Source organism: Thalassophryne amazonica, chromosome 11 (genome assembly GCF_902500255.1).
Source record: "Thalassophryne amazonica chromosome 11, fThaAma1.1, whole genome shotgun sequence".
Classification (NCBI taxonomy): domain Eukaryota; kingdom Metazoa; phylum Chordata; class Actinopteri; order Batrachoidiformes; family Batrachoididae; genus Thalassophryne; species Thalassophryne amazonica.
Genome location: NC_047113.1, coordinates 40506961 through 40522179, shown reverse-complemented (window position 1 = coordinate 40522179; position 15219 = coordinate 40506961). Strand labels below are relative to the sequence as shown.

At 38.4% G+C, this 15219-nt stretch overlaps 2 protein-coding genes across 2 annotated transcripts; both read left to right on the top strand.

The window, feature by feature from the left end:
- Window positions 1-2307: 2307 nt before the first annotated feature.
- Window positions 2308-5412, top strand: zgc:174917 (uncharacterized protein LOC565650 homolog). The gene is made up of 5 exons (XM_034181620.1): window positions 2308-2707; window positions 4479-4570; window positions 4702-4841; window positions 4926-5030; window positions 5134-5412. Exons 1-5 carry the CDS (start codon window positions 2415-2417, stop codon window positions 5218-5220), a joined length of 717 nt encoding a protein of 238 aa, XP_034037511.1. The 5' UTR covers window positions 2308-2414; the 3' UTR covers window positions 5221-5412.
- Window positions 5413-11348: 5936 nt separating this feature from the next.
- On the top strand, window positions 11349-14473 carry si:ch211-153b23.5 (glutamine amidotransferase-like class 1 domain-containing protein 3A, mitochondrial). The gene is given in 5 exon segments (XM_034181362.1): window positions 11349-11458; window positions 12071-12182; window positions 13468-13639; window positions 13801-14002; window positions 14086-14473. Coding segments are annotated over 4 exon segments (675 nt in total). The 5' UTR covers window positions 11349-11458; window positions 12071-12074; the 3' UTR covers window positions 14279-14473.
- The last annotated feature ends 746 nt before the right edge of the window (window positions 14474-15219 follow it).

The following is a 15219-nucleotide window of genomic DNA, read 5'->3' as shown; positions in this document are numbered from 1 at the left end:
TCGGCCTGCTTTCCCGGCTGCTCGGGATCTGCCAGAGGGTAACTAACGGCGGCTAAGCTACCTTGGTCCGCACCAACTACAGGGGCCTGGCTAGCTGTAGAATTTTCCACGGTGCGGAGCCGAGTCTCCAATTCGCCCAGCCTGGCCTCCAAAGCTACGAATAAGCTACACTTATTACAAGTACCGTTACTGCTAAAGGAGGCAGAGGAATAACTAAACATTTCACACCCAGAGCAGAAAAGTGCGGGAGAGACAGGAGAAGCCGCCATGCTAAATCGGCTAAGAGCTAGTAGCTACGCTAAGCTAGCGGATTCCTAAAAACACGCAAAGTGAATAATGTGTAAATAATTTAGAGGTGATTCAGCAGAAGGAGTGCTTTAGTTAAGGCACGTAAAGATTACACTGGGAAACAAATCGTAATCTAGATAACTAGATCAATCTAACTGCGCAGATTAAACAGCTAACAGATACAGAAAAACACCGCTGTGCTCCGGAACAGGAAGTGATACAATACCGCAGTGAGAGCCAACCACCAGTAGAGGCAAGCAAAAAAAAGCCTATAATTTTTTGCACCTGCGTATAATTTTTCCCCTCTCCCATCAACTTTTTAATCAAACTACGCTGTTCTTCTGAACAATGTCTTGAACGTCCCATTTTCCTCAGGCTTTCAAAGAAAAAAGCATGTTCAACAGGTGCTGGCTTCATCTTTACATAGGGGACACCTGATTCACACCTGCTTGTTCCACAAAACTGACAAACTCACTGAATGAATGCCACACTACTATTATTGTGAACACCCCCTTTTCTACTTTTTTTTTTTTTTACTAATAGCCCAATTTCATAGCCTTAAGAGTGTGCATATCATGAATGCTTGGTCTTGTTGGATTTGTGAGAATCTACTGAATCTACTGGTACCTTGTTTCCCATGTAACAATAAGAAATATACTCAAAACCTGGATTAATCTTTTTAGTCACATAGCACTACTATTATTCTGAACACTACTGTATTGTCATAAAACTCCCAGGTTTAAAAAGGGGTCCAACTCCGGCCCTGATAGCACATTTCATTTATAAATGTAGCAGTTGGTCTTGTTCCATGTCTCTTCCCTTACTTTTCCAACTACCATCATCATTTGTTTCAGTGTACCTACACCTGTTGAAGGTCTGGGATATTTTGGTGGCACTAGTGTGTGCATATTGGAGAATATATCATACATACTGTACTTGCAATACAGCTCTGAAGTTAACTCCCTTATAATGCTGCAATCGCACTGTAACTGCTGTAAAACCACACTGTAAAACGCGATACGAGTAAGTTAATTTAACTCAAAGAATTTGTTAAAACTGATAACATGAAATAAAATTTAAGTGTCACTATTTTTAAAGTTACTCAATAAATAATGAATGCATTAAATGGAAGTTGCTAAAAAATTGCTGGTGCCAGTTTAAATACAAAATAAAAAAAATGTTTTTATTATTATTATTTAAAATTTTTATTTAAAATTTGGGGGATAAATGAACTTTTCAGGTTTTACAGAGGATAAAAAAGCCCACACATTGCTCTTCAAGGTGAGCTCCCATGTAATGCCATAAATGTGGTGTAGCTGTTATAAAACCAGTGCAAACCCCTTTTGTGCACAGTGTGGAGTAGGGATGGGACGAGTCGACTAATCATAATAGTCGACTACGACTAGCTAACATCTGACTAGTCCACTATATTTTATTAGTCGACTAGTTGAAAGCCATTTATTAAGTTCATTTGACCCTTTAGACCTGCTGGAGCTGCCACCACTCCCTTCACTCAGTGAAGAAAGTGTGTGAACCTTGACCAGTGAATTAGTCAGCTCAAACAAGTCCTCTATGCCTAGTAAATGAATGCACATATTGTGTTTATGATAATGCTATTTTTTGTATTGTGATTTTGTGCTTAAAATAAATATCATAGTTTTGTTTCACAATGAAGATTCAAAATTGGCATAATTCATTCAAAATCAAATTTAGTCACAGATGAGACGATGAGTCAATGACTAATGACAACCGACTAGTCAACTAATGATTTTCATTAGGAATTAAAAGGTAGAAGTGAGGTGTGAAAATATTGATAGCACTGAATTTGGCAATTAGGGATGAAGTTTTATGAGTATAATTTATCTTTGTATATCTACACCTCCACATGTCTTCCTTGAGATCAGTGAGTATTTTGACAACAGAGGGGTGATGCATGCCCTGCTCGCTCATATAATACTCCACTGCAAGGATATAAAAGGGCTTAGTCTTACTTAGGTACAAGTAGGAACAGCTCCAGAGACAAGAGGTTGGGAGCCACACCACCATTTCTCAGGGTAAAAAGAGGATAGTCATGTGTTGAGGATTGCATCAAAAAACAGAGTTGTAGCTCGCTTCAGTTCACTACCATGTCTTTATGTCCATCTACAGGTGAAGCTTACACCCAATACAGCCTCCACAATGTTCACCTTCAGTACCCATGGGTATCAGTCCTCACCAAACACCCTCGTATCCTACAAGTGATCAAAGCAATCCTTGGTCCAGACATCATCCTACTGGATTCCCGTTTCATCTGTAAATACCCAACACATAAATCTGAGACTAAAACGCTAACTGTGGCCAGTGAAGGGGAAGAAACAAAATCTAACGGGGCAGCTGACGGGAATGGACTGCCATATGTGGCCTGGCATCAAGACATGAGGTAAATGTTACCCCCCTTTGCCTACATGTACAGTAGTTTTCAGAATAATAGTAGTGCTATGTGACTAAAAAGATTAATCCAGGTTTTGAGTATACTCGTATTTCTTATTGTTACATGGGAAACAAGGTACCAGTAGATTCAGTAGATTCTCACAAATCCAACAAGACCACCCATTCTGATATGCACACTCTTAAGGCTATGAATTGGGCTAATAGTAAAAAAAAAAAAATAGAAAGGGGGTGTTCACAATAACAGTAGCATTTGCTGTTGATGCTACAAACTCAAAACTATTATGTTCAAACTGCTTTTTTAGCAATCCTGTGAATCACTATACTAGTATTTAGTTGTATAACCACAGGTTTTCATGATTTCTTCACAACTGCGAGGCATTCATTTTGTTGGTTTGGAACCAAGATTTTGCTCATTTACTAGTGTGCTTGGGGTCATTGTCTTGTTGAAACACCCATTTCAAGGGCATGTCCTCTTCAGCATAAGGCAACATGACCTCTTCAAGTATTTTGACATATCCAAACTGATCCATGATACCTGGTATGCGATATATAGGCCCAACACCATAGTAGGAGAAACATGCCCATATCATGATGCTTGCACCACCATGCTTCACTGTGAACTGTGGCTTGAATTCAGAGTTTGGGGGTCATCTCACAAACTGTCTGTGGCCCTCGGACCCAAAAAGAACAATTTTACTCTCATCAGTCCACAAAATATTCCTCCATTTCTCTTTAGGCCAGTTGATGTGTTCTTTGGCAAATTGTAACCTCTTCTGCACATGTCTTTTATTTAACATAGGGACTTTGTGGGGGATTATTACAAATAAATTAGCTTCACACAGGTGTCTTCTAACTGTCACAGCACTTACAGGTAACTCCAGACTGTCTTTGATCATCCTGGAGCTGATCAATGGGTGAGCCTTTGCCATTCTGGTTATTCTTCTATCCATTTTGATGGTTGTTTTCCATTTTCTTCCATGCGTCTCTGGTTTTTTGTCCATTTTTAAACCATTGGAGATCATGTAGATGAACAGCCTATAATGTTTTGCACCTGCTTATAAGTTTTCCCCTCTCCAATCAACTTTTTAATCAAACTACGCTGTTCTTCTGAACAATGTCTTGAACGTCCCATTTTCCTCAGGCTTTCAAAGAGAAAAGCATGTTCAATTGGTGCTGGCTTCATCCTTACATAGGAGACATCTGATTCACACCTGTTTGTTCCACAAAATTAACGAACTCACTGACTGAATGCCACAATACTATTATTGTGAACACCCCCTTTTCTACTTGTTTTTACTAATAGCCCAATTTCATAGCATTAAGAGTGTGCATATCATGAATGCCTGGTCTTGTTGGATTTGTGAGAATCTACTGAATCTACTGGTACCTTGTTTCCCATGTAACAATAAGAAATATACTCAAAACCTGGATTAATCTTTTTAGTCACATAGCACTACTATTATTCTGAACACTACTGTAAAAGAAGCGTTGCATAATTCAAGGAACACTTGTTCCACTGTATTTGTGTGTGTGTGTGGGGGGGGATAATGTCCACAGTGTTTGACATTGTAATGGAATAGCTCATTTAGCATTCTGATCAATCAACGTAGCATTATAGTGGAGCGTATTTGGAATAAGCATCTCATTTATGGAGAACTTCATAACATATTTAAATATGCCTGCTAGTCCACTGTGAATGAACTATGTCTACTAACCTGGTAACCACATATTATGTCTAATTGTAATCACTGCATAACCAGGTATTGGGGTGTTTCTGGTGGACCTGTTCTTTCTGTGTGGCTTGCTTTAGATGACTCTCTGGAAGAGAATGGTGCTCTACAAGTCATCCCAGGTACCTGACCACCTTTGCATTTATGCTTTTTCAGTTATTCTATGCAATAAGGAATTGCAGTGCACATCTGTCTAAAGTAAGCAACCCATTCCACAGATATTAATGAGTATGTTTGTGCTCTGGCACTACAGGTAGCCACCACTCAGGCATGCTGCCCCATCGCCAAGCCACCCGCCCCGGTAACCTGCTCTCAGTCAACCAGGAGATCCCTGAAGACCTGGTGAACACGGAAAAGACTGTGCTCTGTCCCCTTTTAGCTGAACAGATGTCTGTGAGTGCATTTGCAACAATATTAAGCTCACAGAGTTGAGCAAAATACATGGTAAATTCATTTTAATTTTGAATTTGTTTTCAGATTCACGATGGGCTCCTTGTTCATGCCAGTGATGCCAACACCTCCCAGAGAAGGCGCTGTGGGTTTGTGATTCGTTACGTTCCTACCAGTGCATACCCCATACAGGTGAGATAATGACCTGTGTAAATTCAGACTTTCATTCTCCATAGATTAGAATTTCCATTCTGCTGTTATCCTGTGTATTAATTACATTTTCTGCTCATAATAGGATCCTGACCATCCCAGGAAATTCCATGCAACAATGTTGGTGTGTGGGACAGACCAGTTTAACAATTTCTCCAGCAAAAGTCCATGAACACCTCTCAACTCATTATGGCAGGAGATAGCAATTATTGACACATTTTATAAAAAATATTCTATACACTTAATTTCAAGTCTAATAATTTAACATATATACTTAGTGATAGCATTAAAATTAATGTGATTGATATAATGCTTTAAAGTTCATGACATGCAAATATTTGTATCCTGTGCCATAATAAGACATTTTTTTAATATTTCTACACTGTGTGCTGCTGCAGAGAAAAATAAATCATACCTTATTATATTTCTGAGTATGTGTGTGTGTATATATGTGTGTAATATACCAGTGTTCACACTGCAAAAGCTTCAAATTTCTACTTCATCATATATATATTATCCCATGTTGTTAATGGCATTGAATGTGCTATTTGATTTGTTCTTTGCAAGAACTTTTTACCCCATCTGTGTCGTTTGTTTAGCTGTCATCACACGCTCAAAAATAAACTGCTGTCTCAACGAGAAAAACAATTTGCGTAGAGTTATTTCAACTTTAACAAATGTTATTTCAACTTAATTAGAGAAGTCCTATGGCTTTAACTCAGTTGTAAGTTGAAATAACTAAGTTGAAATAACTTGTAGCAAATTATTACATCAATTTTTCTCATTGAGACAACAGTTCATTTTTTAAAGGGCAGTCTCAAAAAACATAAACACACTTCAATAAAAAGTTACTCATGTGTTCATCCTTCAGCAAGATTTAGGACAGTTTATATTTTGAGACAGATGCAGATCCAGAATCTTTTTTTTTTTCCCACTAACATACATGATATACAGTATGTACACTGGAGAAACACGACACACACAGACCCTGAACTCTGGGTAAACTCTATGTGTCACAATTAAAAAAAAAATGCTTTTACTTTTGAAGTATTTTTGAATTTTGAATTAAAGCATAAAAAAACATTATTAAGTGACAAGGTGTGTTATGCAAGAAAATTTGCATGTAACATAGCTAAAATGTTCTGAATAGATAATAAACATGGGAACAGATTCATTCATGTTAGTTTGTTTGTTTGTTTGTTTGGCTGGTTGCAAATTGAAAATCTTGTTGAAACACTTGAGTCAATCCAGTAGAAGGAATCTGTTTTATTATAGACTTATCTTTTTTTTTCTACTTGGAAAAAGGAATTAAAACAAAAGAAATGATTCTCTCATCATAATACAGAGATTCCCACAACAGTAATTCATGTTGAAATTGTCCAAAACTACAAATAAGTGGACAATGTGTTTGGAGACAGACTTAAGCTCCAGTGGATTCCTATCCTTTTGACAAGAATCCACTGCAAAGTGTTGTTAACTTCAGCTAAGAAATTATTGGTTAAACACAAAGTTCTCTGCATTTTCTACAGCATTGTTCTGAACAAGTCCTTAAGAAAAATCATAAAAGATTATTCATGGCCACATACATGTCCTCTATGATGATTTTCAGCTCTTACCATCAGGAATGTGATTCAGGATGCCTGCATGTAAAACAAACTGATTGATTCATTCATTCACTTGCATGTATTCAAAATGTATTACAAACATTAAAAAAAATCTAATAAAACTGGCTTGAATAAACAAGCAAATATTGAAAAAATATATATTAACAGACAATAAAAAACATAAACCATCAGACACTTGCCTTGGTTTACATACTGGAAAAGGAGTGAGAAGAAGCAGAGAACTTATTTATTCCCACTCCTTGTCCATAAGTCATTCATTGGTAGTTATCCAGCTTCCTTATTAATCTGAACCTACACTATTTAATTTTCTTTAATTCCATTTACAACCCCAATTACAATGAAGTTGGGGCATTGTGTAAAATGTATATAAAAACAGAATACAATGATTTGCAAATCCTCTTCAACCTATATTCAATTGAATACACCACAAAGACAAGATATTTAATGTTCAAACTGATAAACTTTATTGTTTTTGTGCAAATATTTGCTCATTTTGAAATGGGTGCCAGCAATACGTTACAAAAAAGCTGGGACAGTGGTATGTTTACCACTGTGTTACATCATCTTTCCTTCTAACAACACTCAATAAGCGTTTGGGAACTGAGGACACTAATTGTTGAATTCTTTCCCATTCCTGCTTGATGTACAACTTCAGTTTTTCAACAGTCCAGGGTCCCTGTTGTCATATTTTGTGCTTCATAATGCGCCACACATTTTCAATGGGTGACAGGTCTGGACTGCAGTACCCGCACTCTTTTACTACGAAGCCACGTTGTTGTAACACGTGCAGAATGTGGCTTGGCATTGTCTTGCTGAAATAAGCAGGGACGTCCCTGAAAAAGACTTTGCTTGGATGACAGCATATGTTGCTCCAAAACCTGGATGTACCTTTTAGCATTGATGGTGCCATCACAGATGTGTAAGCTGCCCATGCCATGGGCACTAACACACCCCCATACCATCACAGATGCTGGCTTTTGAACTTTGTGCTGGTAACAATCTGCATGGTCTTTTTCCTCTTTTGTCCGGAGGACACAACGTCCATGATTTCCAAAAACAATTTGAAATGTGGACTCTTCAGACCACAGCACACTTTTCCACTTTGCATCTGTCCATTTTAAATGAGCTCAGGCCCAGAGAAGGCGGCAGCATTTCTGGATGTTGTTGATGCATGGCATTTGCTTTGCATGGTAGACTTTTAACTTGCACTTGTCGATATAGTGATGAAGTGTGTTAACTGACAATGGTTTTATGAAGTGCTCCTGAGCCTACGTGTTAAGATCCTTTACACAATGATGTCTGTTTTTAATGCCGTGCCACCTGAGGGATCGAAGATCATGGGCATTCAATGTTGGTTTTTGGCCTTGCCGCTTAAGTGTAGAAAGTTCTCCAGATTCTCTGAATCTTCGGATTATATTATGGACTGTAGATGATGGAATCCCTAAATTCCTTGCAATTGAACATTGAGAAACATTGTTCTTAAACTGTTGGATTATTTTTTCACACGGCTGTTGCCCCATCTTTGCTTATGAACAGCTGAGCCTTTTGAGGATGCTCCTTTTATACCCAATCATGACACTCACCTATTTCCAATTAACCTGTTCACCTGTGGAATGTTCCAAACAGGTGTTCTTTGAGCATTCATCAACTTTCCCAGTGTTTTGTTTTCCTGTCCCAGCTTTTTTGAAATGTGTTGCAGGCATGTATTTCAAAATGAGCAAATATTTGCACAAAAACAAAAAAGTCTATCAGTTTGAACATTAAATATGTTGTCTTTGTATTCAATTGAATATAGGAGGATTTGCAAATTGTATTCTGTTTTATTTACTTTTCACACAATGTCCCAACTTCATTGGAATTGCTGGGTTGTACATTTAGTCATTATTCCTTTAGCACTACACACACAAACACACACACACACACACACACACACACACACATATATATATATATATATATATATATACTACAGGACAACAGGTAAGCAGCTTGGTAGAAGACAACAACTGTTATGATTATTTATTAGAAAGTGGAAGAAACACAAGATGACTGTCAGTCTCCCTCGGTCTGGGATTCCATGCAAGATCTCACTTTGTGGGGTAAGGATGATTCTGAGAAAGCTCAGAACTACACAGGAGGACCTGGTCAATGACCTGAAGAGAGCTGGGACCACAGTCACAAAGATTACATTAGTAACACATGATGCTGTCACGGTTTAAAATCCTGCTCCCCCTGCTCAAGCTAGCACATGTCCAGGCCCGTTTGAAGTTCACCAGTGACCATCTGGATGATCCAGAGGAGGCATGGGAGAAGGTCATTGTCATGTATCATGTTAATGTTGGGGTTTTTGTTTGTTCCCTTTTGTGGCTGGGTGGTTTGTGTTTGGGTTTTTTGGGTCTGTATGTCTCTTGGCTGCCTTCACTGTGCTTGGTGGGGGCGGTGCTCGGTGAGTGGGTCACGCCCTGTTCTGGGCCTTTCTACACTTGTTCCGGGAGTATTTAGACGCCACTAGTTGCACCAGGTGTTGCCTGATCGTTGTGCCCTGTGCCAGTGCTTCAAGCTCAGTACTACATTTTGTTAAACTGTCTCTTGGTGTTTTCACTGCCTGCCTGTGTTTTTGTCTACGCCTCTGCCTGATGTTTCGGTTTTGGTTGCTCTTCTTGGACTGTCTGCTTGCGTACCGAACCTTGCTAAGCACCTCAGTAAAAGCCTCTCTGAACCAGAACTGTTCCAGTGAGTCCTGCATTTGTCTCCTGCCTTCCTTGTCTGACAATTGTGATAGTCATGTGGTCAGATGAGACCAGAATAGAGCTTTTTGGAATCAACTTCACTTACCATGTTTAGAGGATGAGAACAACCCCAAGAAAACCATCCCAACTGTGAAGCATGGGGGTGGAAACATCATACTCTGGGGGTGCTCTTCTGCAAAGGGGACAGGACGACTGCACTGTATTGAAGGGAGGATGGATGGGGTCATGTATTGTGAGATTCTGGCAAACAACCTCCTTCCCTCAGTAAGAGCACTGAAGATGGGTCATGGCTGAGTCTTCCAGCGTGACAATGACCCCAAACACACAGCCAGGGCAACTAAGGAGGGGCTCCGTAAGAAGCATTTCAAGGTCCTGGAGTGACCTGGCCAGTTTCCAGACCTGAACTCAATAGAAAATTTTTGGAGGGAGCTGAAACTCCAAACCTGAAAGATCTAGAGAAGATCTGTATGGAGGAGTGGACCAAAATCCCTGCTGCAGTGTGTGCAAACCTGGTGAAAAACTACAGGAAACATTTGACCTCTGTAATTGCAAACAAAGGCTACTGTACCAAATATTAACATTGATTTTCACAGGTGTTCAAATACTAATTTGCAGAAGTAACATACAAATAAATTATTAAAAGAATCATGCATTGTGATTTCTGGATTTTTTTTTTTTTTTTTTTTTTTTTAGATTATGTCTCTCACAGTGGACATGCACCTAAGATGAAAATTTGAGACCCCTCATTGATTTCTAAGTGGGAGAACATGCAAATTCGCAGGGTGTTCAAATACTTATTTTCCTCACTGTATATATATATATATATATATATATATAAAGAGGCTCCCGTCAGAGTGAGTTTTTTCACGCCTGTCGGTTGCGTCATTTGCCTGTGAGCAGGCTTTGAGTGAGCAGTGGTCCACCCCCCTCGTCGGATTTTTATTGTGAGTAAAATGTCTGAACGATTTGGAGCTTTGCTGCATCAAATTTTTCCAGAAACTGTGAGAGACAGCCAGATGGACACCATTTGGAAAATTCAGATGGCTTTCAGGGACGATTTTATGGGGATCACACAGATTAAGGAGTGTTACAGCCGGTTTAAAGACCGCCAACAGTGGCTGAGAGCGCGCCACACTCCGAGCGCTGATCGACAGGCTGAAACAACCAGATCATTTCAAAAGTGAAGGCTGTGTTGATCCGGGACATTGTGTGACTACCACAGAAATGGCAGAAGACGTGGACATCAGCACTTTTTCGGCACATTCCACTGTTACAGGAGTTTTTTCATGGAAAGAGAAGCGGAGGGATGCACCACAGAGCCGCGAATGGCGCGGGACAAAAGCACCTCCGTGTTGGTCTCACAGGTCAGGTTGTACACCTGCAGAAATTGCAACAGGACCTGCCGCTCCCAAATCGGCCTGTTCAGCCACAGCAGGCGCTGCCACTTAACCACGGACTGACTTTACCAGGCGCAAAGACTCTATTGTCTTCCGAGACAGACGGACGCCAACAACAATATATATATATATATGCGTGTGTGTACAACTACAGTCTCAATTTTATACAAACACAAACACACACAAGCCATATTCTAAACCCAAAACTTTACAACTGAACATGTTGTATTTATGGAGGTATTTCTGAAAAATTTGTGGACCCACTCACTGACTCCATTAGTCCTGTGCAAACATTGGAAATATATTTAATATCCTGAAAAGAGGCAGTGACTAAGTTAGCTCTCAAATGTGGAGCTTTGTTTACGTAGCTGTCAAAAATGTTTGAAGTTTAAATCCGTTGGAATTGTAACATTTTTTCAATGGTTTCATTGAAAGAGAAGATGCTGACAGGAATGACTCAGCACTTCACCTCTCCAGGGTTCATCCAGTAAAGGTTTCTTGTTTCCTGGTGATACATGATGTCATTGTTGTGGGTGGGGCCAGCAGATGCAGGTATATAGCCTCCCTGCAGGGTTGATCCAGCACACCTCCACTGAATATTCCACTGTTTAACAGCTGCCTGTGTGCACCTGCTGAAGGTCAGTCAGTACTTTATCCTTACATCTGACATTTAAACTGTAGAAACACTGTCCCTCAAGAATTTGGTGACCACTACCAGCTATTACCTGTAATGCGCTTTAGCAAAGTGCATGTGTGGAACATTTGTTTGGTGCTCAGATATCGGGTAAAGAATGTTGGGCGAAATGTTTTGGCATCCAAGATTTTTGATTTTAGAAATGTAGTGTTTGTTGTTCTCTTTGATGGTGAATGTGTAAACAGGAAGTAAAAGCAATTATGATAATTATTATGTAATTAAAATACAAAAAAAAAGATGTGATAAAATGCAGTCATAAAAATAATCACAAACAGTATGAACATATTTAAAACTATAAGCAAAAATAGTACAATTACAGTATCAGATTATGAGTTCTGCCGAGCACTCTATATCAGATATCTGACACTTGTATTCGACACCTCTAAGTACTTTGCATTAATCAGTAACAAACAGACAAACTTCTTCCTCTTTGTGTACATTATACTTGTAAATATTGGTAACAAGCGGATACATGTTGAGACTAAAATAATGGTAGTTTTTTGTTGGATCTTTAAACCTCAGTTATTTTAGCTATATGCATCTGTGTGTCCTGCAGAAATATGGTAAAGCGTGTTGCAGTTATCCTCTCTGGCTGTGGGCTCTATGACGGGACAGAAATCCATGAGGCATCTGCAGTCCTTGTCCATCTAAGTCGTGCCGGTGCAAAAGTAAGGACAACATTGCAAGTGAAGACAACTAAGAGCAATAGATGGTCTTTAAATAGAAATGAATTTGTAACATTTTTATATTAACAGGCGTAGTAATAAGCATTAGTTAACTGTAACAGGGCCTTTATTAATCCTTGTGCAATGCTCATTAACATTATGTGTTAATAAGACTATGTAACTGTTAGCAAAAGCATAATAAACATAGATTATGAAGCATTGCTCTCTATTTAGATGTGGTATCTGCAAAATGCTTTGTTAAAAATAAATGTGTTTATAATTCTATTATAAGCAGTTAAAAGAAACTTGTAGCAGTTTATATAAATTTTCTTTAGCAATGTATGTAATTGATCATGGGATTCTTAAGAGTACTTATGAATGTCTATTTATCTAACAATAACAATATTTGTATGCTATTATTAACATATGCAGTGTTGTTAAAACATAACATTAACAAGCATCTTATAAAGACATATAAGTGCTTTATTACTAAATCACAAACACTTATAGGGCACTGCAGTTTTGTTTGAACCATGTGTGACATCGCAGGATTTGACCACTTATGGGGACCTCCGCTGCTGTTGTGCAATATATACACACATAACTTCACACGGACAAAGGGTGTACTGTTTTGTTTTTGGCCGCAATCACTGAAGCAGTCGCAAAAAGTGTTTTTTTTTTCTGGTTCCCAGTGGAGAAGAGAAGACAAAGCAAGTGGGAGGCATTGTGTCGGTAAATGTTAGCCTACACAGCTAACCAGAGCAGCTCTGTTCTCTCGCCTGCAAAACCGCCTCGACACGTTTGTGCTCCGGGTTGTAAACAAACATGTTCATTGGGCATGGGCATGTTCATTTTCCCAAAGCATCACCATATTTTTCTTTGCATTTTCACTTTGTTTTCATGTAATTTGCCCAAAAACCCATTGAAAATGTTGTTTTTTTCCCCCGGAAGTAGAGAAATTATGTCATATGCGTCATATTTTACCCCTTTAGCGCCTGCCCTTAAATGCGACTGCCATGCCCTATTACAAGTAACTCAATGTAAAGTGTTACCATTTTGTCTTTTCAGCATAAGTGCAACTTATCATCATGTCAAGATCTTGTAAATTGCTAGGACTTGTGAAAAGGATGCACTCTGTTAAGTGCTGGTATAGTTTCACTATAATACCCAAAATTCTGGCCCAATGATATACATTTTGTGTCAATAACTTTGCAAAGTGAAAAGTCAAAATCAGCAGCAGAAATAATGTATCCACATGAAATTCTATTTTATTTCCATCCCAATCTAGGCACAGATGTTTGCTCCAAATGTGGATCAGATGCACGTTGTAGATCACGCCACCGGGAAACCAATGGAGGAGAAAAGAAATGTCCTGCAGGAAAGTGCACGAATAGCTAGGGGTGAGGTGACTGATCTGGCTAAATTAGACGTTTCAGAATATGATGCTGCCATCATCCCAGGTGAATCCGACTCAGGCAGAAATATATATCCATATATGTCCATGAGCACAAAGATGGTGTTATCTTCTTTCCCCCCTTTTATTATTATTATTATTATTATTATTATTATTATTATTATTATTATTATTATTATTATTATTATTATTATTATTATTATTCAGGGGGTTTTGGTGTGGCTAAAAACCTGAGTGACTGAGCAGTAAAGAATAAGGACTTCACAATCCAGCCACTTGTGGAGAAGGTCATCAAGGCATTCCACCAGGCCAAGAAGCCTATGGGCATGTGCTGTATCGCTCCTATCCTTGTTGCTAAAATCCTGCCAGGCTGTGAGATCACCTTTGGCCAGGACAAAGAGTGTGAGAAGTGAGTGAATCTCTAAATATCATGAGATGCCAATATCAAGTATGTAATCAACAGTAGTAACGTTCCCTTCATTGTCCCTCCAGGTGGCCGTTTGCTCAGACAGTTGCTGCTGTGAAAGAGATGGGATGCAAACATGTGAATACGAATGAGGACGTAGCACATGTTGACGTCAAAAATAAGCTTGTCACCAACTGTGCCTTCATGTGCAATGCTCCCATTCATAAAATCTATGAAGGGATCGGCATCATGGTTAAGGAAACACTTAAAATGGCTTAAAATATCTTAAAATTCCTACAGACTGTTTGCATTTATTTATTCACTGCTAAAGCTACCCTTTGTGATTTTTACTGTCCAGGCATTGTGTTACAATTAATATCAAGTTATATCTCTGCCGACTTACTGAACATTCATCTGATATATTGGCATTATGTTGTTTTTGAGATCTTTAATAAATGAAGTTAAATCTGAAAATTTCTTTGTTCTGTTGTCTTTCCTCGATCAAAAATGATATAAATACTGTACACTGTAAGCAACACAGTATTTAAAGTCTCCAGGGTGTCATTTCTGAAATTTACCCCAAACATTAATAATTTATAACAACAATAATATTATTAATAATATATGCAAAACTTTCAGTTCCATTCAGTGTGGTTTTCTATTCATTTCAGTTTGATTATGTTGCAGTATATCATAGGCATAACCAGAAAACACAATGTAAAAAACACAGTTTGTGTACTGCCATTGTTGCTCTGATGACAGAAGGTGTTTGACTGAGACCATCAAGCTCCAGTGGTTCTCATGAACTCCTACCTGTAAATTGCCATTATTTCAATATACTGTAGTATTTTATATTGTTTATAAGAATCATTTTTGTTATAAATTATATGGAAATTTAAAAAAAATATATTCATAGTATATATATTTGATGGGACTCAGACATAATAACACAAAACATTTTTAAACAGCATCCATGTTGGCATCGGACATTGAATCATCCGCAGAAAATACACTGGATTGGAAAACTGGATCAATGTAGAAATTCTAATGTTGACTCTACGAAGATATTCAACATAGACATTCAATCTCATTTTCAACATGCAGATCCATCTTGGATCTGCTGTGGTGACCCTGACACCAAAGGAACTTTCTTTTAATAATAAATGTTAAAATCAACACGTTACACAGAAATGCACTTCCCATGGATTTCTGACAGAAAT